Below are 23,998 nucleotides of genomic sequence, written 5' to 3'. Positions count from 1 at the left end.
ACTCGTACCCTGCAATTCATATAAATAGCTAGTATTTCACAGCACGACGCTTTGCGCACGAAAAGTCGTAGTAATCTTGCGCTGCTTACAGTTTACCGGTCGCGTACAGCGTGGCACGAACAGCATGAGTCGATTCATGTGCCCAAGCAAATCAAGTAGAATTGTCTGCGCATGAGGGGGTGTTGGGCGGGGCCTGGCCATCCGTGGCCACCACGGAACGGCGGGGCCCGCCCTGAGTTCGGGAGGCTTAGCCCATAATGGTCCGCCTCGGTGGAATCGCGGCGAAAAATGCACCAGTAACCAAAGTGGTAGGATACGGGGGAGCCGCTGCCTGTTGAGGGGCAAACGCGGGTGGCTACCTCCTGAACCGCTGCGGGGCCGGCCAGGATTACTTGAAGTGCCGGGGCACGCGACGACAGCGCACGGTGCTCATGAATTGCAAGCAAGCTCGGTGGACCAATTGTGCTAGCCGGGGAAGACGGGCTGCAGGTCAGGAGCAAATCCCATACCAGACCTGTGTTAGGGCCGCGTTTCTGTATCTACGATCCAGGATTGGGCACATTTGACACCCACGCCTGCGTGCACAACGCAGGACGACGGTGCTGGCGTCACGAGGACAGATGTGGCTGCACAGCCTGGAGATGCCCCGGAGGAAACGCCTGAGGCGCAGGAGGCAGGCCTGGTGTCGCTGTACCAGTCGGCGCTGCGGAGTGCTGCCGAGGGCGACGCATGGCGGGCGGTGCAGCAGCTGCAGGTGCGACATCAACAACAGTGGCGGGGGCCGTAAGATACAGCGGGTATTGCTCTCTTCCTGTGTGATTGCCATGCATGGTCTGTGCGACGCGGCTTCAAGCAAGTGCACGGTTAGGATGCCACCTGGCAAACGCAAGGGCTTGCAGCTTCCCATCGCATGTCTCACCAGGCTGCCTTGCTGCACCCCTTTCCACAGAGTGTGCTGGACCACCCTCTTTTGGCCATCGGCCCGGATGGCCATATGAGTGAGTGGTGTTGCTGGTCGCACGCGTGGCTATCACTCTGGAATGAGACCTTGCGGTGTCCACCAGCCGCCATGTTGCTGACCTGCGCGTGTCCGCCATTGGGCTGCACGACTGCCGCTGCAGGCACCACCCGCGGCACGCTGCGCGAGCTGCGCTTCCTCGCCACCCGCAACCTCGCCGACCAGTTGGGCGCCCTGCAGCAGCAGCAGCAGCAGCAGCAGCAGCAACAGCAGCAGGAGCAGCAAATGGAGGTGGAGGCAGACGGACAGGCACGAGAGCCTGATGCCCTATGGCAGGGGCAGAAGCTGGCAGTGGCGGCGGCGGCGGCGCCTGCTGGCGGCGGCGAATGGGCCAACCACACGGCGCAGCGGCTGGAGCTTTACAAGGAGGCCATCCTGCAGCAGTACGCCGGCGAGGTGAGCGAGGGGGCTGGAGCTAGGCCGCGGCGCTTCATTTGCATGGACCATGGATGTGCCGCGACACTTGCTCTGATGTTGTTGTCGCTGTGATTGACCCTTTCTTTGCGCCTGATTAATGGCCTGGCTCAACAGGCGGCACCGGAGCCGCCCGCTGGCAGTGGTGGCGAAGGCAGCAGTGGACCCGGCGACGCGGTGTTGTGGCAGCGCATGGCGGAGGTGGCTGTGGCGGAGGGGCGGCTGGGGCTGGCGCGCTACGCACTGGAGGCGGGGCTGGCGGCCAGCAGCCTGCGGGGCAGCCAGGTAGGGGCTGGGGCGCGGGGGCAGTGTCGCTGGGGGGGTTGTAAATACCAGCCCAAACTAAACCAAAGCCAACGAAAACGGGAGTGCAGGCAGAGGCGTTAGTTGCAAGCGATAATACTTATGGGATGTAGGCCGAGGCGTCGTGGAGTAGCAGGGCGAGCGGCGCCGGCGATAAATGTCGCCGCCCGGGCTCGGTGACGCGCACAACAGCACAAGACAGGCACGCGGACGCGACAAGCAAAACCCACGACTTACGGGGTGTTGGCGGGCGGGGGCCAGTAGGCCGGCCGGATGTCATTAGCGCGTGTGGGCTCTGAGCGCGGCCTTTGTGCACAAGCGGTGCCGTCCTGGCCATGCAGCCTGCATCGTCGTTATGCGACTTGCATGACGACACACAACTGCGCTGGCGGCCTGCAGGTGTGGTTCCTGGAGCAGCTGCTGCAGCTGCAGCTGCAGGCGGACGACGCGGCGGGCGCGCTGGCGGCGGCGCGGAGGCTGACGGCGTTGGACCCGCAGCATCCATGGCTGGCGGCGGCATATGCCCCAGCGGCGCCGGCGCCGGCGGCATTGCAACTCGGCGCAGCTCACGGCGGTGGTGGTGGTGATGGTCTCGGCGGCGAAGGAGGCGGGGGCAGCAGCCTTGAGGTGAGCACGCGTCACGCAGAGGGAGGGAGGTGCGGACGGTTGCTTCGGCTTGTTTCGGCGATTTGGGCAGGCAGCAGGACTTGGCAGCCCTGCTGGCCGGCTTTAGGACCACGGGAATGTCACTGTGCACAAGCCTGCGCGGCCCGTGTCCCTGGGCCGCCCGCACCCAGCCAGGGACTAATGTCTCTTTCGTGTGTGCACGCAGGCCCGCCTTCTGCAGCGGGTGGACCCATACGAGGCCGCGCTGCAAGCCCTGCTGCAGCAGCAGCGCAGGCTGATGCACCTGCAGCACCAACAGCTGTACGGCGGCTGCTACGGCGGCGGCGGCGGCGGCTACGGAGTGTACAGCAGCATGCCGTACGGAGAGATCGAGCACGGCGGCGGCGGCGGCAGCGGCAGCGAGCTACTTCTCCATGACGGTGCGACGATGGCGGTGGCACTGGCGTCGGCGGGGCTGCCGCCGCTGGCGGGCCCCGCGCTGGAGGGCTCGCTCCCAGCCGCGGCGCCGCCCATGGCGGAGCCGTCATGCCGCCAGGTGGCGGTCCTGCCGCAGCCCACAGGGGCCGAGGCACATGCAGCTGCAGCGCAGGCGGACCCGGCGGAGGCAGAGGCGGCGGCCCTGGGCTGGGGCGTGGCCACGGCAGCCGCTCATGGCGCAGGCACGCGCGAAGACGCGCCGCTCGACCTGCAGCTGCTGCTGCCCACGGTGCCCGGGGCCGAGCGGCTGGCGGGCGAGCACGACAGCGGCACACGCGCCGCGGAGGGGGCGCACCAGTACGATCTGGTGGCGCTGCTGGTGGTCCTGAACAGGCTACTGCGGGGCCTGCCGCCGCAGCCGCCGGCAGCGCTTGCCGCGGCGCCGGCGCCCGCCGCTGCAGCTGCTGTGGGTGCGGGTGCACACCCGGTGCCGCCGCACTTCGGCGCTGTCTTTGGCGCTGTGCTGAGGCTGGCGCCGCCGCCGGCAGCAGGTGCAGATGCCAGCATGCCATCCCAGCCTGCACAGGACACGCGGCTGGACGTCCACGGCGGTATTGCGCCCCAGCCGCCGTCGCCGACACGCCACCACAGCGCCGCCCCCATCGACAACGATGCAGCAACGTCAGGCGTCATGCCGTCGCCGCCCGCCAAGCCGCCGCTGCCTGCCATTCCGGAGGAGGGCATGGAGCCGAAGGCGGCTGACCGAGGGCCGCAGGAGCAGGCAGCGGCAACAGACGTGCTGCAGGCGCGGGTGGACGGCCAAGACGTCCTCGCAAGGTTGACAAGGGCAGCTGATGCAGATGGGCATGGCGACATGCATGGCGGGGCGCAGACAGACACGCCATCTCAGACACAGGCGGAGGCGCAGGCGACGCAGCCCGGGCGCGGGGCAACCGCTAGCCCCCAGGACAACGCGGCAGCGGGCGAGGGCTCGGCGGCGCATCAGCCTAAGCGAGTCAGCACAAGGCGTGCAGCTGCGGCTGCGGCTGGCGCGGCTGCTGCGGCTGCGGCTGGGGTTGGCAAAGAAGCTCCGGCGGGTGCGGATGCTGTGGATGAGCAGGCGGCAGGAGCCGGCGCAGCCGCCGTTGCCGCTGCTCCTAGCGGCGGCGGCAGTGGCCACCCTGGTCAGGTTGCGTCGGCCGCAGCACCCGCTGCCATCGATCGCGCTATCGCCGCGGCCCTGACGGCGCGTATGCGCGCAGCCGGCACGGCTGGCGCCGCCGGTGTAGCAGGCACTACCGGTGGCTCCCACGCAGCGGCGGCCTCCACCTCAGCTGCCGAGGAGGCTGCGGCCGTGGCGTCGGCCTGGCGGCAGCTATGGCACCAGCTGCACACCTCTGTGGGGTCAGGTGAAGACAACCCCTTCGCGGCGGCAGCAGCGCAGGCGCAGCCGCATGGGTGCGGCGGCAGCGGTGGTGTAGCCCCTGCCGCTGCAGCCGCGGGCGGAGGGGGTGCCGCTGTCGGCGGGAACGTGACCGGCGTCATGCGAGGCGGCGGGTCGCCGGCTGGCAAGGGCAAGCGGCAGGCGTCAGTGGACGGCAGCGCCCGCGATGCCGCTCGTGTGCAGGCGTCGCCGCTGCAGCCGCGGCTTCCGCCTTCCGGGGTTGCGGCTGACGGAGCGGCTGCCGCCGCTGAAGCCGCCAGGGGCGCGGCTGCAGCGATTGCGGCAAGGACGGAGGGTGCCGCGGTTACCGGCGTGGTTGGGTCTCCGGGGCGCCCACTCGGCGGCTCCATCGGCGCCCGCCGTGTCTGGCTGGCCGGGAGCCCAGACCACATTGTTGCTGGCGCCGGCAACGGGGCAGCTGGTGGCGGCGCTGCCGGTGGGGGCGGCGGTGGCGGCGGCCGCCGTAAGGCTGTGGCGCGCGCCCTGCAGCTCGGTGATGAGGACGGCAAGGGTGGAGGCGGCGGGGCGGGCGGTGCTGCGGCGTCTGGGCAGCAGCGCCCCGCAGCAGGCCGCCACGGCGGCGACCACGGGTCAGCTCAGACACGGGCGCCCCTCGCCCCTGGGCCCGCGTTTGCATGCTCGGCACTGGGGGCAGTCGGCGCCAGCCTCGAAGCTGCGCAACAGCCTCAGCAGCACAGCGACCTGGGTACGGCTGCAGCGGCCGCATCATCAGGCAGGGGTGCAGGTGTCCACGCGACAGCAGTCGCGGCGTTGTGGCTGGCACTGTCGCGGCCGCGGGAGCTGCTGGCGCGCTGGCCGGCGGTGGTGCGGCAGGTGCTACTGCTGGAGGGCCAGGTGGGGCAGCTGCTACAGCCGCCGCCCTCGCTACACCAGCAGCGGCCTGCTTCGGAGCTGTTCTCACGGAATCAGCGGGAGGCAGCGGCAGGCGAGCAGGACGCGGAGGAGCTGGCTTTGGAGTGCTGGCTCACGCTGGCTTGGTTGCACGTGGACAGAGCGGTGGCGCTGTCGCGGGCGCAGGGCGGCGGCCGGGGGCCTGGCGAGGCCGGCCCGGGCTCGCCTGGAGGTGCCGTCTTGCCCGGACCGCATGCCGGGCGGGGGAAGCAGCAGGGCCGCACACAGGCGGGCACGGGCACGGGCACAGGCTGTGGGGCGGCGCCGACTGGTGGGGCAGCAGGCGGCTCGCCGAGCGCGCCCGGCAAGCGGGGCGGCGGCGGCGGCGGCGGTGGGGCTCCTGCGGGAGGAGGCAAGGGTGGCGCCAGGGCGGCAGCGGGACCCGCGGGCGCGGGCACGGGGGCGGGCATGGAGCTGGCTTACGACGACGCGGCTGCGTCCGCAGCGGACGGGCTGCCGGTGCTGACGTCGGAGGAGCACGCGGCGCGCGCCGAGGAGCTGCTGCAGCGGCTGCAGGCGGCAGCGGTGCTGCTGGAGCTGGAGGGCAGGGCGGCTGCCCTGGGCGGGCACCCGCATCAAACTGGTGAGCTGCTTGAGGCACCCGCGATTCGGCACTTGTATGTAAGCTTGTGTACTCGACTTGGGGCCTGAGGTCTTCTCTTTGCCTCGCGTCGCAGGAGACGAGGCTACGGATGCGCAGGCGGAAGCAGAGGCGGTGGCGGCGGAGGCGTTGCGGCGGGCTCAGGCGGCTGCTGCGCGGCGGCTTGCGGTGGTGCGCCGCGCCGGCTGCATGTACCACTGGCTGCGCGGCCACCTGCAGGAGCGGGACGACCAGGTGCGGCCGGCCCCATCTGCTGCAACCACCTGTTGACATCATCTCGTCTTAGTTAATCATGGTGCATGGAACCCACCCACCACCATTACCACTCAGCGGTGTGGCGACATACGCGGGTAGACGAGCTCCGAGCGGCGCATGCCGGGCTGTGGCCGCAACCTCGCTTTGCCGCCTGCCCGTACGTGCACCGCAGGTCCTGGAGGCGCAGGAGAGCTACCTGCAGGTGCTGCAGCTGCTGCCAACGGCTGCGGCGCCCGAGCCGCCCGGCGCAGGCGCAGGTGTTTGCGAGGGCATGCATGTGGACGCAGGCGAAGACGCGGGCAGTTCCGGTTCGGGGCCCAGCCGCGGCAGGGCCCAGCAGCCAGGGGTATCCGCAACCAACGTGCGGGAGGCGCTGCCGACCGGGAGCGAGGCGCCGGGCCTGTGTGCGGAGCTGCTGCCGGGCTGCCTACAGCTACGCATGCCCACGGAGGCCTCTGTGCGCGCAAAGGTGCGCGGTGTTTGGCGCTCTAGTCAGCGGGGCATACGCGCCTGACATGGCAGGTCCGACTGCTTGCGCCACCTTCGCACCTAGCGCACAGCCCCAAAGGCGGTGCCTGTGCGCCCGCAATGTACAAATACACACCATACCGAATTGCAACGCGCTCTCGCTACCGCTGCCGCCGCCGCTGCCGCCGCCTCCGCAGGTGTCGTCGCTGGAGGTGTTCCGCACCATGGCCTCCGCCGACCAGCTGGCGGCGGCGGGCCGACACCGCGACGTCGTGGCGCGCGTGCTGCCGCTGGCCTTCCCGCCGCCGCCGCCGCCAGCAGCAGCTGCATCGGCAGCCGGCACCGAGGCGGCGGGCGGTCATGACGCCGCCAGCAAGGCCACAGCAGGCGGCACTGCGGCTGCGGCCGCCGCTCCTGCTGCTACTGCGGCGGCAGCGACCGCAACCGCGACCGCAGGCGGGGAGGTGGCCATGGAGGACTTGCCCAGCGCCAGGTGGGAGGCCGGGGCTACTGAGGCCGCTCGAGGCGGCGGCGGAGGCGAAGCAGCCGGCAACGACGACGACGCGCTGGTGGCCGCGGCGGAGGCAAGGAACCGCGCGGCGGTGCAGGTGCGCGCCGTGCGGCGGCTGCGGGAGTCGCTGGCGGCGCTGGTGACTGAAGCGCCGCCACGGCCGCGGGAGGCACAGGTGGCAGACGCGGCAGCGGCAGACGCCAAGGGCGCACGCGCTGCGGCGGCAGCCGCGCAGGCGGAACTGGAAGCGGCAGCCGCGGCGCAAAGGGCGGCCGTGGAAATTGCGGCGCGTGCAACTGAGGCAGCGGGGCAAGCGAAAGCAAAAGCAGAGGTGGAGTCCACGGCCGCGGAGCAAGCAACGGCAGCGGCACAGGCCGCGGCAACCGCAGCAGCAGGAGCAGCTTCAGGGCCAGATGAGCCAAACACAGCGGAGGCAGCAGCGGCGGCCAGTCAAGCGCAAGTGGACAACCCGGCCCCGGCCGCTTCTGCTGCTTCGGCCGCAGCAGCCGTAGCTGCGACTGCTGCTGCTGCCGCCGCCGCGAAGCGGGCGGCGGGCAAGGCAGAGCAGGCAGCTGCGGCGGCACAGGCCGCCGTTGCTGTGGCTGATGCGCGCGTCAGTGCCTGTGAGACGGAGCTCAAGGACGCAACCGAGCTGGTCGCGCCGGCCGAGGCCGCGGCAGCGGCGCAGGCGGCCGCCGCCGCCACGGCAGTTGCAGCGGCAGCCCGCCGCCGCACTGTGGAGCTCCTGCCGTACCAGCAGCTGCTGCAGCGCTGCAACCTCGCGCTGCTTGTGTACGACTTACGGTGCGCCGTTGAGGCGGCGGCGGCGACGCTGGCGGCGAGCCACTCGGTCGCATCTGTGTCGTCCGCGGCTGCCGAGCTGCGGAAACCCGTGGCCGGGCTGCGCGACTGCCTCAAAGCGCTGACCGGATGCGTCAGCAGTCTCAGCGCCAACAGCGGCACCGCCGCCGGTACAGCAGAACCGCCTGGCTCAGTGGTCGTGGCGGACGCTCCGCTTGACGCAGCCGCCAGTCCCGCCGACGTGCATGCGAGCGAAGCGCAGGCGGCGGCCGCAGCGGCGGCGGCAAAACGCCTGCCCACGTCGTGCCTGCCGTGGGTGATGCGGCTACAGCAGCGGCTGGTGTCGTACCTCCAGTGCCTACAGAGCGTGGCGGTGCTCAGCGAGCCGCCTGCTGCAGGAGGCGGGGCAGGCGCCGGCGGCGGCGGCGGCTCCGCCGCCACTGGGCAGGGCGCTGCCGCAGGCGGCGCCGCCACCGGTGCCGCCGCCGGGCGCCTCAACAGTCGCGCCCAGACCGCCAAGGCGCTTCGGGCGCTGGTTGTGGAGGTGGGCCTGGGCGTGCTGGCATGCCACCGCGTGCTGGAGGCAGCGGCGCCGGCGGGCCCTGAGGCCTGCTACAGCCTGGTCACCGGGCTGGCGACCATGCTGTGCTGCAGCCGGCCGGGCCTAGCGGTGGCTGTAGCAGCCGGCCACGCCGCCGTTGGTGCCACTGCGCCGCAGCAGGCGGGCGGAGCCGCCGTTGCAGGCACCGGGCCCGCTCCGCCGTTGCCAGCAGCTGCCGCCGCCGCAGCACCGTGGGAGCTACAGCCGTTCTTTCGGGAAGCGTTGTCGCTGCTACAGCCTCACATCGAGGCGCTCCTGCATGGCGCCGGCTCCGACCGGCCCGCCTCCAGCGGCGGCGCTGGTGACGGCAACGCAGGCGCGGGCGCGGCTCGGAGTGCACTGGCAATCATGCTGTGGCGTGAGAAAGCAGAGGACGAGGAAGACAGCGACGATACCGGTGGTGGCGATGGCGGAGATGATCGCGTCGGCGGTGGTGGCGACAGCCGTGTCGGAGGCAGCAGCGGCAGCGATGACGAGGCAAGCGACGCAGAGGGCCCCAAGGCCGCGGACGAAGAGGCCGATGCTGACGACGACGCTGTAGCCCCGACCGCTGGCGGCGGCCGTAACGGCACGAAGGACGCCGGCAAACGCGGCACCGCACAAGACGCAGGCGCGGCTGCACAGGCTGGTGGCGCGCCGCAGCAACAGCAGCAGTTGGCAGACCTTGATTCGCTACCGCCACTGGACGCGGCAGTTGCAGTGCTGATGGCTCTGGAGGGATGTGCAGGTCACGGCAGCGATGGTGGAAGAGAGGCGGACGCGATGGAGGTGGATGCGGCGGGGCCCCAGGAGGGACCCGAGCAGCGGCAGCACCGGGCGGAGCGGAGGCTGGAACTGCTGCGCCAGCTGTGGGGTGCGCAGGTGAGGAGGTTGCCGGGCGCCCGGTTGGGGTCATTGATGACATTTGCGCACGCGCGCGTATACTTCGCTGTGCAACTACTTGGCACCTGCTCCAAGTCCCGGCAAGCATGCAATGCAGGGTGTCTCACCACAGTTTATCACGCTGTTCCCGCGCCCACTCTTCCCGCCCTGCAGGCCCAGCTGCTGTGGCTGCTGTACGGCGTGCACTGCCCCTGGCGCACCGCCAGGTGGGGCTTCGGCCTCCTGACTGCGGCGGTGAGCGAAGCGGGTGAACCGCATGCGCGGCTGGGGCGCCCGCCCACAACGTTGCATGAGGGGTGGCACGGCTGTGACGGGCCTGTGCGCAAGCAGCAAGCATGCCCACTTGGTGTTGCTGCTGCATCTGCAGGCCGAGGCGGAGGCAGAGGTGGCGGCGCGGGACGGCGGCGTGCACGCCAGGGCGCCCAACCGCCAGGATGTCATGCTCCTGTGGCGCCTCGTGGGTGCGTACTATCAGATGCGGAGGTGCTGCGTACAGGATACCGCCTCAGCGGATGTGATCCCCTAGCAGCCGCCCAAGCCGCCCTTGCGGGCTTGTGCTGAAGCCTCGACCGTGCACATTGCGTGTGCCTGGTCCACGCTAACCCATGCGGGTGCCGCACCCTACCCTACAGGCGCCCACGCGGTGCTGCTGTCGCAGCCGCCTCCGGAGCTGCTGCGGCTGCTGCCCCCCGGCCAGCAGAAGGAGCTGCATGCCAGCTTCACCGACCTGCTGCAGGTGCGGCGGGAGGGGAGGTTACATTCATGATTATTAAGTACAGGGGGCGTCATATGCACGAGCCCAACAAAAGTAGGTCGCATTTTGCCAGGAGAGTGGGCGGGAACAGCGGGGAAAGGTCTTAGGATCGCAGCTGCGGTGCCCTGTCGCTTGGTGTCACCTGGGCCGCTGCGCTCTGCAGGCGTTGCTGCCGGCGCTGGAGCTGCTGAGGACAGAGCTGCCGCCGCCGGCGCGCGAGGTGCTGTCAGAGAGCCCGGCACACCGCTATCTGCACGGCGGCGCAGCAGCACCGCCTGCCGCTACCACCGCAGCGGCGGCAGGTACCGCCGGTGCTACAGCAGCAGCCGGCGGAGCTGTGCCTGGCGACACTGCTGCTGCTGCCGCCACGGCAACTGCCGATGACCACAACTGCCAGGTGCATGACGTTTTGCTGCTCGCTTTGGACCCACACCGCTTCCTACCCAAGTGGCTGCAGCCGCTGCCTGCTACTGCCGATGACGGAGCCGCCGACGCGGCGACAGCAGCTACAGCCGGTGGCGTAGCGGTGTCAGAGCTGGAGGCCGGCGCCGGCGTGCTTGGGCAGGGGCGGGGGCGCATTGAGGTGGTGGCGCTGGATGAGGTGGACGCGGCCGAGGAGGCGGCCAGTGCGGCGGCGCGGCGGCGCTCGGGCGAGTGGTTCGCAGCGGAGCAGCAGCGGCAGCGGCACTGCGATGGCGACGAGTTGTGGCAGGTGGGCGCTGGGGCTTGGGCTGGGGGTGGGGCTTGGGCTGGGGCTGGGCTAGTGCTCATGAGGGGAACCCACAGCCTAAACTATCATACGCCAGCCAAGATTGGCGCAGGACGAGCCCAGACGCCTCTGTCAATCCCACAGCGGGCGGGGCCCAAACCTGGCACTCACTCTCAGACCTGCATGCCCCGCAACCCCATGCCCCGCAACCCCATGTCCCGCAACCCCATGCCCCGCACCCCGTGCCCCGCAACCCCAGATCCACCGCTGCCTCTACTTCTGCATCCTGCGTGCCAACGAGCTGGACACGCCCGAGGGCACCGACGCCCTGTTCAAGGACGCCAGGTCCCGCAAGCTCAAGCTACTGCCGCCCGCCGCCCCCGTCCTGGCGGCTGCTGCAGCCGGCGCCGCGCACAGCAGCCTCGGCTGTAGCAGCAGCGAGGGGCTGCAGTGGCTGGAGCGGCAGGCGGCACCGGTGCTGTGGGATGTAGCGCTCAACCCGCTGCGGCTGGGCAGCTGGGCGGCGCTCAAGCTGCTGTACACACGGGCGGCGAGGTGGGTGGTCCGTGGCCTGTGGCCTATGGATGTGCTGTTTACGGGGAGCTACGCGAGGGGGGCCCAGGTGGGGTGGATAGAGGTGCTCCTGTGTCGAAACCCGGCGCCTGCAAACTTGCAGTGTCGACGGTGGAGGTATTGCTAGACCCTCCATGCACTCCATCCCAATCCAACCAATGCCTTAAACCCATCTGCTGTCGCCGCCTCAGGGCCATGCTGCAAGAGGCAGCGGAAGGCATTGCCGCGCCGTCGTATGCCGCGCACCAGCAGCAGCCCGGCAGCCAGGGCGCGGCAGCGCAATACCATCTGGCGCGCATGTGCCGCCTCGCGGTGAGACAGCCCGCCCCGTGCACTACTTTGCAACTGATTGCTTGCATAAGGCGCTTGACTACTGCCATTTCATAACGGCATACCATATCACGCGTGTTGGCCCTGTCTGTGCCGCAGGTGCGTGCTGGCTTGGCGGCTGCGCGCCTTGACCCCGACGCCGCCTCCCGTGCCGGCCACTACGGAGGCGTTGCCTCCCTGGTGTGCGAGCTCATCGCCCCGCTCTCCCCGCTGTACGACAACCTGCAGCTACTGCCGCCCATGCCGATCACAGCAGCAGCTACAGCTGCTGGCACGTCTGCGGCTGCGGCGGGCATCGGCGGAGGTCGCCGTGACTCCCTGGCGCTGGTGATGGCAGCGGCCGCCGCGCCGCCGCCGCCGGTGTTCAACCCCACCTCGGCTCTGTCGCCGTCCGCCACCGCGCCGCCGGAGGCAGAGCCCTACCTGCAGGGCTCGGAGTGCGCAGGCGGCGGCGGCGGTGGCAGTAGCACATGCCACAGAGGCAGTAGCGCCGGCTCACAGCTGCGACGGGACTGGCGCTTCCGGGCGGCCTGCCGTGTGGCGGGTGACATGTTCGGTCGGGCGGCGTCCGTGTTGGGCGGTGAGTCCCCTGGCAGTCCGTCTTCAAGGGGCGCGTTCCGCCACATACTGTCACTGGTACGGTGGTGTTTTTAGCGTTTAATGGGCACGCATCCGTAAGGAGTCAATAAGTCTGAGACTTTCCGCGCGCGCATGCTGGCCCCGACACTTCGGCCACCGTATGACTCGTCCAGTACCACCCCGCCCCGCGCCTGCCCTCCTGCTGCAGGGAACTGGGAGCTAGAGTACTATCAGGTGCGTGTGTGGGGGCCGGGCCGGGCACTACGCAGCTGGCCCGTTGGAGGCGGCGGCGGCCGCAAGGCCAGCGGCCCTGATGCCCAGGCCGCCGCCTAGGCCGCTGAGGAGGGCGGTACCGTGGGGATTACCTATGGGCACTCATCGGTGGTGTTGCGTTGTAGCGGCATGCGGGAAACGGCACTCGTCTGTTGCCGGTGCGTGGGCCAGGCCTGACACGCAGCTGGACCCCGTGCTGGCGTGCAGGGTCTGGTGGCGGCGCGCGGCAAGGCGGGCGCGGGCTGGCGGCAGCGCTGCCAGGATCACCTGGCAGCGGCGGCGGCTTTGGCGACGGCGGCGGACACGGGCGAGGGCGGCGGCGGCGGGCCGCAGCTCGCGCCGCTTGTGGCGCTGCACGGCCGCCGCATGAAATGGTTGGCCAAAGCTGCGGCGGCACGGCGGCGGCGGCGGCAGCAGCAAGAAACTGCGGAGGCCTCTGGAGAGGACGATGAGGAGGAGGCGCAGGTGGAGGCGTCTGTCCGGGAAGCGGAGGCGGCGGAGGTGCTGGAGGTTTGCGCCAGGTTGGTTTTGGGGAAGGTGGTGATGGTATGTGGCAGTCCGGTCGCTCTTTTGCAATTGCAGCTCCGCGGTGTGTCTGCGCTTGCCCATGCTGATGCGAGTGCGCCTGAGTCGCCTTCGTATTCACGTACGCGCACGGAATGCAACTGCAGATACTGCTTTTCCGATATGCTCGCGCGGCGGCTGCACGCCCAGTCCACGGCAGGTGCCGAGGGTGGAGGCGACGCTGACGGCGACGGCTGTGACGACCTGCACGTGCCCCTGCCTGCCCTCCTGGCGGCGGTGGGCGCACAGCCCGGCAAGCCTGCCGCACAGGAGGAGCTCGAGGTGCGCGGCCGCGTGCAACAGCACCAGAACCTAGCCGAGTATCCGCGTGGCCATGGCGTTGGCCTGGCCCGCATTCTTGTGATGTCGCATTCATCTGCACGCGTCTGTGACCAAAATCACATGCCGCGTTCCCGGCTGCTCCACCGTCCGCCTGGCTGGCGCACACGCACACACAAATCCATCGACATATTCCCCTTGCGACATCGCTGCTCACAATGACAGGCCCTGCTGCTGGAGGACGCGCGGCAGGCGCTCACGTTCGCGGCTGCGGCCTACTACAAGCCGGCCAAGGACGCACACCACTATCACCCCGCGCGGTGGGTGCCCGACTGTTTGTTGACAGATTCAGTCCTGCAGTCTCCTATCCTCAGTCGGCGTCAGCTGAACCATAACATGCATTTCCTTTATCTCACAGGTATGTGTTGGCCCGCTGCGAGCTCCTGCTTGGCGACACCGCGGCGGCGGAGGCAGCACTCCGGCCCCTGTTTGCTCCCACCAAGTCTGGCCGCGGCCGCAGCGCAGCCGCCTCCGCCTTCACCCTAGGTATGGGCAGCATCACCAACAAGGGCTTTGGGGGCGCGCAGCACCGCAGGAAAGCGGCGGCAGCCTGGGCGCTGGCGGCGGGGGCGGTTGGGGCGAAGGTGGCGCCACCAGGCGCGGCGCTGCAGTGCCAGGGCGCCCCAGCAGCAGAGGGGCGGAAGCGCAAGGGCACATGGCCAGTGGCGCCGGAGGAGCCGGGGCGTGGCGGCAAGGCAGGCGCAGGCGGCAGGGGCGGAGGTGGAGGCAGGCCAGCCAAGCGGCGCCGCCGCGGCGCCTACGGCCACGATGACGATGATGCCGACGTGGCGCCGGATGGCACGTCACAGGACGTGGACGGGGAGGGGGACACGAGCCGTGACTCGGACAGCGAGGGGGCCACGACTGCCATGGATGTGGACGAGGGTGAGGGCGAGGGCGCGGATGCGGCGGAGCGCCAGCAGGCGGACAGCGGGGGTGGGGGTGAGGGCGACACAGACGACACGGTCGGGGAGCCGGCAAACGAGGAGCCGGCGGCGGCGCAGCGGCCGCCTCGCTTCCTGTGGGCCACACATCCCGAGGTGAGCCCAGTTGATGTGTAGCTGGCGTCAAGGACCGCGGCAGCTGGCGTGGGGCCCTACTGCTCCCAAGCGGCTGTGGTGTTCCACCGGTGTTGGGTGCTTAGGCATCTGGTGCCAGGCCTTGCACAATGCTCGCCACGTTAAGTCTTTCCAACTGAACTAACCTGCACCGCCCCCGGCCCCGCCCTTGTCCGGCCCGCAGTACGTGGCGGGCCACGGCCCAGAGGAGGAGGCGCGCGAGCACATCACCGCAACGCGCAAGTGCCTGGCGTTGTACCTGCAGGTGAGGGGATGCGGAATCGGGGGCGCGCGGCTGTGTGTCTGTGTCATGTGCCTCGTGTATCACGCGTCATGCACTGCGCCATCATTGCGTCAGCGGCCAGTGCGGTGCAGCGAGCGGAGCGGAGTGCAGCGCATCTCCGCGCCCCGCCATACGCCGCCGCCGGCGCGCTGACGGGGCACGTTGCGCGCCGCCCTGCCGCAGGTGTGCTGGGAGCGCAACGAGCTCGGGGTGCTGAGCAACGCCGCGGCCGTGCTCGGCGCCACCGCCGCGACCAGGCCCCACCTCCGGGACCTCGCCTCACATGCCGCGGGCCTGTCCGCCACCGCCGCCGTCGCGGCGGCGGCCTGCACCGCAGCCGATCTGATGGTCCAGACCATGGCAGACGTGGTCAGTCAGAGGACCCGGGAGCCAGCGGCGCCCGTCGCGGTGGCGCCTGTGGACGCAGCGGGGGGCCTCGCCGGAGCTGCAACGGCTGCGGCGCCGCTGGCGGCGGCCGAGCAGTGGGTGGTGGCGGTGCTGGAGGCGCGGATAGCCGAGGTAGCGGAAGTGGGCGGGGAAGAGGCGAAGGCCTTTGAGGCCAAGCGGGCCGCGGAGGAGGCGGCGCGCGCTGAGGAAGAGGCCCGGCGGGCTGCGGAGGGGAAGAAGGCAGCTGAGGAGGCTGCTGCCGCTGCGGCTGCAGCCGTTGCAGCGGTAGAAGAGGACGCAGAGGCTTGCGAAGCCGCGGAGGATGCGAAAGAAGCGGCCGAGGGCGGTGGAGGCAGCGCGAAGGGCACGCAGGACGGGGAGGCCGCGCTCGCACTGTCGCAGCCGGCACCGCAGCTGCGCACACGCCACGCGCAGCAGCAGGCCGCGCAGGCGCAGGCCGCGGCCGCGGCGGCTGCTGCCGCCGCCGCCGCAAGCGGCGACGCCCAGCCGCCTGCGGCAGCTGGCAAGGCCGGTGGTGGTGCGGCCGCGGCTTCCGGTCCTACGGGTCTGGCGGCGTCCAGCAGTTGGATGGCGCTTTTGGATGCGCTGGCGCCCCTGTGCGCTCTCAACTTCGACTACTGGATAGAGGGCGCGGGCGCAGGCGCCGAGGGCGGCGGTGCCGGCGGCGCCAAGATGAGCCCGGCGGCTGCGGCTGCCATGGCAGAGCGCGCGGCGCGGCGGCGGCGCTTCGGGCGGCGGGTGCCGGGGGCGGCGGCGGCGGTGCTGCTGCAGGAGCCGTTGCTGCGGTGCTTCAGTAGGGCGTACATCCAGGTACGGCGGCGGCGGCCTAAAGGAGGGGTTAGCCGTCCATTAAAGGTGGAGAGGGGGCCAGCGGGCCAGCGGGGTCCGCGCATACCATGGAAGGCGTGCGCGCGGCTGTGCACATGCGCCGCGCGCCAGGCTGCTGTCTAGCTCGCGCACTCCTCCCATCACGCTCTGCCATTTGCCGTAATCCGGACACGCGCCGCGCCCCTCTCCCCGCCCTCTGCAGGCGCTACGATGCACGCCCGACGTGGGCCCGGCGCGGCTGCAGGAGCTGCTGAAGCGGGTGGGCAAGCGCCGCACCAAGCTCAACAGCTCCGGGCTCAGCCAGCTGGTGGCCGCGGCACAGGCAGCACTGGCGGCAGCCACCGGCCAGCCGCCGCCGGCGCCGTCGGGAGCGCCCGCAGGCGGCAGGCGCGGCGGCGGCGGCAGCGGAGGCGGAGGTGCCGCGGCGGGGCCCGGCGGCGGGGCGGCGGGTGGTGCTGCCGCTGATGCTGGCACTGGAACTGGGGCTGGCGCAGGGGCTGTGACTGACGCCGCGGATGGAGCGACCTCAGCTGCTGGTGGGGGCGGAGCCGCAGCGCCTGGGCCGTCAGGTGCGGTCCAGACGGTTGAGGGCCCGGGCCCCGCCCAAGCCGCCTTGGTGGCACCAGCGGCGCATGTGCCACAAGGCGACGACCGCACAGCCGCAGACGCTATGGACGTGGAGCCCGTGGGCACGGCAGCTGAGGCGAGGGCAGGAGCCGCCAGCGCTGCAGCCTTACCGAGGCAGCAGCCAGCGGCGCAGCCAGCAATGCAGCCAGCGGCGCAGCCAGCAACGCAGCTGGCGGCGCAGCCGGCGGCGCAGCCAGCGGCGCAGCCGGCGGCGCAGCCAGCAACGCAGCCGGCGGCGCAGCCAGCAACGCAGCCAGCGGCGCAGCCAGCGGCGCAGCCAGCGGCGCAGCCAGCGGCGCAGCCAGCGGCGCAGCCAGCGGCGCAGCCAGCGGCGCAGCCAGCGGCGCAGCCAGCGGCGCAGCCAGCGGCGCAGCCAGCGGCGCAGCCGGCGGCGCAGCCAGCGGCGCAGCCGGCGGCGCAGCCAGCGGCGCAGCCAGCGGCGCAGCCGGCGGCGCAGCCAGCGGCGCAGCCGGCGGCGCAGCCAGCGGCGCAGCCGGCGGCGCAGCCAGCGGCGCAGCCGGCGGCGCAGCCAGCGGCGCAGCCGGCGGCGCAGCCAGCGGCGCAGCCGGCGGCGCAGCCAGCAACGCAGCCAGCGGCGCAGCCAGTGGCGCAGCCAGTGGCGCAGCCAGCGGCGCAGCCAGCGGCGCAGCCAGTGGCGCAGCCAGTGGCGCAGCCAGCGGCGCAGCCAGCGGCGCAGCCAGCGGCGCAGCCAGTGGCGCAGCCAGTGGCGCAGCCACTGGCACAGCCACAGCCAGTGGCGCCACAGCAGCCGGCAGTCGGCTCGAAACGCGCCCGCATCAACAGCGCTGGCGGCGCTGCCCCAGCATCGGCAGCCACTGTGGCAGCAAGGCCGGCCGCGGCTGGTGCACAGCCACAGCCGCAGCCTGTCCATGTCGACATGGAGACGCTGGGGCGCCTGCTTGTCGAGCCGGCTGGCAGTGCGGGCCCTGCCGCGCAGGCCGCAGCGCAAGATATGGCGCAAAACGCTGTAGTGAACGCGCTTATGCGGCACTTGCTGCTCCAATCGCCGGCGCAGCTACATGCGCAGCAGCGCCAGGAGCAGCAGCGGCAGGAGCAGCAGCGGCGAGAGGAGCAGCTGCAGGAGCAGCAGCGGCAGGAGCAGCAGCGGCAGGAGCAGCAGCGGCAGGAGCAGCAGCGGCAGGAGCAGCTGCATCTACAGCAACTGCAGGTACAGCTGCAGCTGCAGCTGCGGCGGCAGGCGCAGGCGCAGGCGCAGGGGCGGGAGCAGGCGCAAGCGTGGGCACAGGCGCAGGCGCGGGCGCAGGCGCAGCTGGAGGAGCAGCACCTCAGGCAGGTGCAGCGGCAGCTGCAGGCCCTGGCTCAGGTGCAGCAAGCTGCATCCCCGCGCCAGCAGCAGCAGCAGCGGCAGCCGGCCTCCCCTGGGTGGGCGCAGCGCGTGCAGCAGCTGCAGTCGGACCCCCAGCAGCTGACTGCGCTGCTGCAGGAGGGCTTGCGGATGGCGGCAGCGAACCGGGTCGTGGTGGCGGAGGTGACGCAGACGGTGGAAGCACAGCGCCGGGCGCACAGCATCGCCGCCGACAGATCGGCGGCAGCAGGGGCCGCGGCCGGGCGCGCGCCCACCCTGGCACAGCAGCCTCGAGGCCAGGCCGCCGCGCCCGCGGCCACTAGCAGCACGCAAGCTGCCGCTGCCGCTGCAGCGGTGGCTGCGCCAGCGGCACTGGCGGCGGCCGTGGCGGCACGGACTGAGGAGCAAGAGTTCAAGTCGCTTGCGAGCGCGCTGGTGCTGGCAGCCGACTGGCCCAGCGCAGTCGAACGCAGCCAGGCTTGCACGGTGTTCCTGCAGGTTGGTCACCCTGCTGCGTGCTCGCATGCCTGCCGCACATTCTTGCTGTCCAATCTCTCACTTGGGTCGCCCCTCCCAGCCCTCCCACTTTTGTTCACGTCACCTCCTTCACCCCACCGCCCCGCGCTGCCATGGCAGGTGCAGTCGATTCCGCACCTCCGCACGCCAGCGTTGAACATGCTGCGGCAGGCCGAGCAGCACATTGAGCGCCCGAGGCAGCTGGCCGAGACCCTCTTAAACACGGCTGTGTCGCTGGCGGCCGCCATGCAGATTCACAGGAACGCAGTGTGACGACACCTGGTGGGGTGGGCTCTAGCTGTTTGTAACCCCCATGGCACAGAAGGGCATCGTAGAGTCGCAATGCCAGGCTGCAGGCGTGCCTACCGTATTCATCCTAGGCTTGTTATATCGTTTGCTGGCAATCTGCAAGTTGTTTGCGTGGTTATGCTTGTATGTAGTAGGGAGCATAGGCGCGGCTGGAGCTGTGGCTTGGGAGCGGTTTCAGCGCAGCATTAGGTGCGGGTATTCACGGGTATGTATCCCGGTGAAAAGAAGGGTGGCTCTCCCTCTCAAGGGAAAGGTGGGCTGCCCCCACGCCACGGTGCAATGTCTGAAAATCTGAACCCGGACAATCTGATATCGTCAACGGTTACATCGACCGCAGATTGAGCCAGGGCCCCTAAACACACGAAACGAGTAGTCTAGCCATGAGCAAACCATCAAGTTAAGTGGGGAGGGTGACGGCCTGACGGGCCCGCTATTCCTCTGAAGTCCCTCACCGCTGCGCACACGCCACGCGCAGCAGCAGGCCGCGCAGGCGCAGGCCGCGGCCGACTAGCATGCGGCCCAAGACTCTCCCTCGGTCGGCGCCCGCCGCATCTCTGAAATCCTGATCTACATTCTACAATGACTTCGACCTGGCCATTCCTAATGGCATGCTGAGGGCATGCCTCATTCCAACTTGCCGTGAACAACAGCCGCCCGGGCCCCAAAATCGCGGGACAAACTTACACAGAAGTGCTCTAGCACACATGACACTCTGGTAATGCGACTGGCGCAATCCATTACGCAATGCCATCCTTAAAAAAGTTGTCGTACGTCGTACGGCCCTCTGTGGGTGGCGGGACGCGATGATGGGGGTGAGACACGAGAAGACATGAGGAGGATGGGATAAATGCCGGTTGACAGAAAGGGTCCTGAAGCAGGTTGTGCAGCTGGCAGAGCTGCAAGGCACGCCGCCGCACTCGCCAACTGGCAACCGCCGCGCCGGGCCGGCACCAGCGGAGGCCGGCCCAGCCCATGCCCCCAGACCCCCCCCACACACATACACACACTTACCGTCGTCCACCAGCCCCAGCCGCCTCAACCGACGCTCCTGGTAGTAGACCAGGCGCTTCAGCTGCGTGGCACGCCGGTCCTCAAAGAACCTGCGCATTCGTTGGGTTAATGGCCGACGTGGCGCACATGTGAGCGTGTATCAGAGCGCAGGGTCAGAAACATGTGGTTGGTGAGGTGCGCTTCCGCATGACGGATCCTATTAGAGCAACCGCCACAACCACCACCACCGCCACCCAGCATGCGAGCACTGGTCCCTCGCCCATACGCCGCAACCCGCCCCCACCCCCGCGCCCGCCAGGCACACGCACGCACACGCAGACCCCAGTTACCCAAGCTCGCACGCACACGCAAACCCAAGCTACCCGACCTCGCACGCACCGGGCCACGGCGTCCAGCGACTCCTTCTCGCCCAGCCGCACCAGCAGCGCCGCCTCAGCCCGGCTGCCCAGGGGGGTGGAGTTGGAGCGCAACGCAGCCAGGTCCTGTAGGGTTGCGTGCGAGAGAGAGAGTGTGTGTGTGTCTGTGTATAACAAGACAAACGAATCCGTGTGTGCGTGTGTGTGTGTGTGTGTGTGTAACAAGACAAAATGAACTGTGTGTGCGTGTGTATTTGTGCGTGCGTGTGGGTGTGTACGGTATTAGGACAGCACAAGGGGAGGGTTCGAGCCTGTGCATGCGGACGCCCAAGGCAACAGCCAAGCTGGGACTGTGGGGGCTGTGGGGGCTGTGGGGGCTGTGGGGGCTGTGGGGCCTGCGGGGGCAGTCGGGCGACTCACCTGGTCCAGGGTGGTGGGGTAGCCGGCCAGGGCCGCCCGCGCGCCTTCCGCCAGCATGGCGCACACCGCCTCCTCATTGCCCTCCGACACCTGCGCACGAGTGTGAGGGCGGCAGCGGTCATGCACTCACGGAGCACCCGGCATGTGGCCGCAGGCAGCAAGGCGCCGCGGTCCGCCAGCCCGTGCGCGCGAGGGAACGCCGTCTGCCAAGGCCCCGGCGGCACAGTGGCAGCATCCCTAGCAGCGCCGCCTAGCCTAGCCCCCGTCCCGTCCCGACCCGGCCCCCGCCCCACGCCCACGCCCGCGCCTGGCCGGCCCCCGCCCCACGCTCTCACCGGCTCCTGCATGAAGCCCCACACCTCGTTGCGGAAGATGGACTCCAGAAGGAAGGCGTCCATGGCTGCACAGGGGGGTTACATTCATGTGATTTAAGAAGTGAAGGCGTGGCCAGGTACAGTAGTATAGCAGGCGCGTTGTTACCGATGTGGGGGGTGGGGCCAGTTGGGGGGCAGCGGGTCAGCTGGGCGAGATGAGCGTATGAGCGCAGGGCACAGGCGCTCCAGGCTCATAAGGAACATGCGGGCGGGGACGCTGGACTGTCCGGCCCGGCGACCCGTCCCCGCAAACACGCCCATGCAGTTTCTCGCGACCCGCCGCCAGCAGCACTGCGCCAGTCCTCCACCCCCGAACCATGGGCGGCTGCGCCCCTCCACGGCTCCGCCTCCGGGTCTGCCTCTCACCCTTGATGTTCATGAGTCGCAGGAAGGCCATCATCTCCTCGCCCGGCTGCTGGTCGGGCGTGATGGAGTAGGTCATGGAGGGGCGCAGGCCGGCGCCCTGTGCGTGTGTGGTGGGGGCGTGGGGGCGCGTGGCGCATGGTCCAGGCAGGCGTCAGCAGCTGCAAGCAGCGATCGGGTCTGAGGCGTGCCTGGCACAGCCACGAGCACACGCCTGATCTTGTGAGCCGCCCGGAAGCCTTCGCGCGACCTGCGCCACTGCCTCACAACAGGCGGCGTCCCGCTCCCTCCCTGGCCCCGCCCCCCTCCCGCCCCCCTACCCCCACGGGCACACACCTCCACAATGTCAGCCTTGTCATCCACGAACTTGTCCGACTCATCCAGGGTCAGGGTCAGGCTGTAGCCGGGCTGTAGCAGGGCGGGGCGCACAATGGGGGCCAGGATGTGAGGTGGGTAGTGACGGCCATGCTTGCGCGAGTCGTGCCGGCGAACGAGATGCACGTTTGTGCCTGGGACGGTCTCATTCCACTCGCATCGTAAACACTTATCCACATTAAATGACACCCGCCGACTTCCGGCCGGCAGCGTGCCACGTACCGGCGCAACCCACCCACCCACGTCGCTAATGTCCCCTCTACCTCCGGCGTCTCACCCGCCCCTCGGGAACCCTCCTCCAAAACCACAGCAAAACACACACGACTGTTTCTTGACGCACACACGCACACACGCACACACACACACACACACACACACACACACACGCCCCGCCCCGCCCCGCCCCGCCCCGCCCCGCCCCGCCCCCCACCTTTGGTGAGGCGGTGTCCATCACGCCGTAGTCCAGCAGTACGGGGCCGTCCAGCTTGCCCGGGGCATAGTCCATACCCAGCGCCTCGCCCTTGCGGATGGCGCTGCGCAGCGGGCAGGGAGGAACACGGGCAGGCGCAGGACCAGGGGCAGGGTTCACTGCTTTGGCCTTGCTAAGGGCGCCGGAGCTTGTCCACAGCGACGCCTCAATGTCCGCCCGTACCCATTCAACGTCGAAAAATGCAGTCATGCATCGTCCCTTCGGCGCTTACACGTTCACCCTTCTCCACCCGCTTCCTCCCGCCCTGCCCAGCTCGCCCCCTGCCCTGCCCGGCCCGGCGCGGCCCTGCCGAGCCTCCCCCCTTGTACACAGCCCCTTGAGAAAGGCCCCCTCACCGGGTGGCCTCCACCACCGCCACCTGGCCCCGGCCAAACAGACCCGAGGACCGCACAGACAGCTTCGTGTTGGCGGCGCGGCGGTGCGACACCTGCGACATGGGGATCCAGGCATGACTGGTTAGGAAGCTGCGATGGGGCGGGTGGAGTGGGCTGCGTCAGGGCATGACGAGTCGCGCCAGAAGATGAGTCTCGGCAAGAGGAAACCACCACGTGTGTTGCATGATGCCTCGCCCCCACCAGCCCTCACGCAGCCTCCACCATAGCCCCGACCAGCCCTCATCAGCCCCCTCCAGCCCCCACCAGAACCCAACAGACCCCCAGCAGACATCTCACAAGACATGTCACCCGATTCCCAACAGACGCCTCACCCCTACCAGCCCCCCACCAAACCTCACCAGGCCCCCACCAGACCTCACCAGATTCCCACCAGACCTGTCAACAGAACCCCACCAGACCTCTCACCAGGTCCACCAGAGGCGCCAGCGCGATCTTGTCTCCCTCCAGAGGCGGGTGGCTGCGGCTGCGCACCGCCGCCACCGCCCACACGAAGTTGGGCAGCGTGAACACGGCCGGCGGGAAGGCGGCGGGGTTGGCTGTGAACAGGCCGGCCTGCAGCTGCGCGAAGGTGGAGCGGAAGAATGTCCTGCGTGCATGGTGGGGGGTTCCAGGGGGGTTGGGTTTGAGCAGGGGCGCGCCGGCGCCGACATGTTCCAGGCAACACCCCACATAACGGCTGCTGCGCTAGTGCTTTCCAGCTCCGCACCTTGCGGAGCCGTCAGTCCGTCAACAGCACCCCTTACCCTAGCCTTGCCCTAGGGAATAGCCGCTGCGCTTGCGGTGTCACCCCGTCTGGGAACCCCACCCTCCTGGGGGCACCCCATCGCCTGCACTCACAGGTAGCTGTTGAGGGTGCCCGCCACCTGCGTGCCCGCCAGAGCCCGCGTCTCCTCCTCGCTCCAGAGCAGGGGCGTCCCAAGATCCTCGGGCAGGCTGGACGCGTATCCAGCCAGCTCAGATTTAGCGCTGCCGAAACGCTCGGCGACTAGCACCAGCGCGAGCTGCAGCCAAGGCTCGAGCCCCGCTGAGGATGCAAGTTTGCCCACAGTCGTCTTCGCGACGTTTGGGACCGACACCCAAGCGGCATCAGGAACGACGATGAGCGACTCGCCGGGCTGCACATCAGCCGACGCGACCAAAATCGGCTTGTCGGTGAGGATGTCTGTGGAGAGGTTCGCTTTCTCCAGCTTTGCGCCCTGCTTGGTTGCCCAAGCAATCGCAGATTCAACTGCTGCCTTGCTTGCAACCGACGACGCAGCGCGGCAAGCCACGGAGGGCTTCAATCGAGAACCGCTACCGCGTATGCCGCCCGCGCGGCGTGGCGCGTGAGCGCGGAATGCCTGCTGCATTATGCTTATTTGCAAAACTCAAGTCACAATAGAATTCCAAGCAGCAGCGAGTCTCTCCAACACGTTTGCTTGCGCCGGTCTTGGACCCAGATGCCCCTCACAATATAAAATTCTACACTATGTATGTTAAATGC

At 69.5% G+C, this 23,998-nt stretch overlaps 2 protein-coding genes across 2 annotated transcripts; one reads left to right on the top strand and one right to left on the bottom strand.

Annotated features, from left to right (window-relative positions):
* The first annotated feature begins 28 nt into the window (after positions 1–28).
* Positions 29–19,034, top strand: CHLRE_16g661400v5 (uncharacterized protein). The gene is made up of 26 exons (XM_043070992.1): positions 29–308; positions 593–754; positions 950–998; positions 1,122–1,414; positions 1,550–1,717; positions 2,135–2,362; positions 2,568–5,718; positions 5,813–5,970; positions 6,164–6,460; positions 6,657–9,233; positions 9,408–9,488; positions 9,622–9,715; positions 9,887–9,990; positions 10,172–10,720; positions 10,977–11,272; positions 11,482–11,602; positions 11,720–12,200; positions 12,408–12,433; positions 12,680–12,993; positions 13,144–13,318; positions 13,541–13,635; positions 13,734–14,415; positions 14,618–14,698; positions 14,900–15,934; positions 16,155–18,404; positions 18,543–19,034. The coding sequence occupies exons 1-26, from the start codon at positions 258–260 to the stop codon at positions 18,693–18,695; spliced, it is 13,671 nt and encodes a 4,556-aa protein (XP_042915634.1). The 5' UTR covers positions 29–257; the 3' UTR covers positions 18,696–19,034.
* Positions 19,035–19,041: 7 nt separating this feature from the next.
* Positions 19,042–23,978, bottom strand: CHLRE_16g661350v5 (uncharacterized protein). The gene is made up of 11 exons (XM_043070991.1): positions 23,353–23,978; positions 22,921–23,101; positions 22,456–22,547; positions 22,061–22,163; positions 21,592–21,663; positions 21,259–21,355; positions 20,854–20,918; positions 20,519–20,608; positions 20,121–20,224; positions 19,743–19,831; positions 19,042–19,515 (listed from the first exon to the last, which is right to left on the bottom strand). The coding sequence occupies exons 1-11, from the start codon at positions 23,862–23,864 to the stop codon at positions 19,469–19,471; spliced, it is 1,452 nt and encodes a 483-aa protein (XP_042915633.1). The 5' UTR covers positions 23,865–23,978; the 3' UTR covers positions 19,042–19,468.
* Between the last annotated feature and the right edge of the window lie 20 nt (positions 23,979–23,998).

This window comes from Chlamydomonas reinhardtii, chromosome 16 (genome assembly GCF_000002595.2).
Source record: "Chlamydomonas reinhardtii strain CC-503 cw92 mt+ chromosome 16, whole genome shotgun sequence".
In the NCBI taxonomy this organism is placed as follows: Eukaryota; Viridiplantae; Chlorophyta; class Chlorophyceae; order Chlamydomonadales; family Chlamydomonadaceae; genus Chlamydomonas; species Chlamydomonas reinhardtii.
The sequence above is the reverse complement of the archived record's forward strand: the minus strand, read 5'-3'. Positions and strand labels throughout refer to the sequence as shown.

Bases quoted from the DNA above. Each gene is read 5' to 3' on its own strand.
- CHLRE_16g661400v5 (XM_043070992.1), top strand. From the start codon at position 258: ATGGTCCGCCTCGGTGGAATCGCGGCGAAAAATGCACCAGTAACCAAA. The intron at 309-592 runs GTAGGATACGGG...TGCACAACGCAG, and splicing joins ATGCACCAGTAACCAAAGTG to GACGACGGTGCTGGCGTCAC. The intron at 12,201-12,407 runs GTGAGTCCCCTG...CTCCTGCTGCAG, and splicing joins GGCGGCGTCCGTGTTGGGCG to GGAACTGGGAGCTAGAGTAC.
- CHLRE_16g661350v5 (XM_043070991.1), bottom strand. From the start codon at position 23,864: ATGCAGCAGGCATTCCGCGCTCACGCGCCACGCCGCGCGGGCGGCATA. The intron at 23,102-23,352 runs GTGAGTGCAGGC...CCATGCACGCAG, and splicing joins GGCACCCTCAACAGCTACCT to GACATTCTTCCGCTCCACCT. The intron at 22,548-22,920 runs GTGAGAGGTCTG...CCCATGTCGCAG, and splicing joins TGGCGCCTCTGGTGGACCTG to GTGTCGCACCGCCGCGCCGC.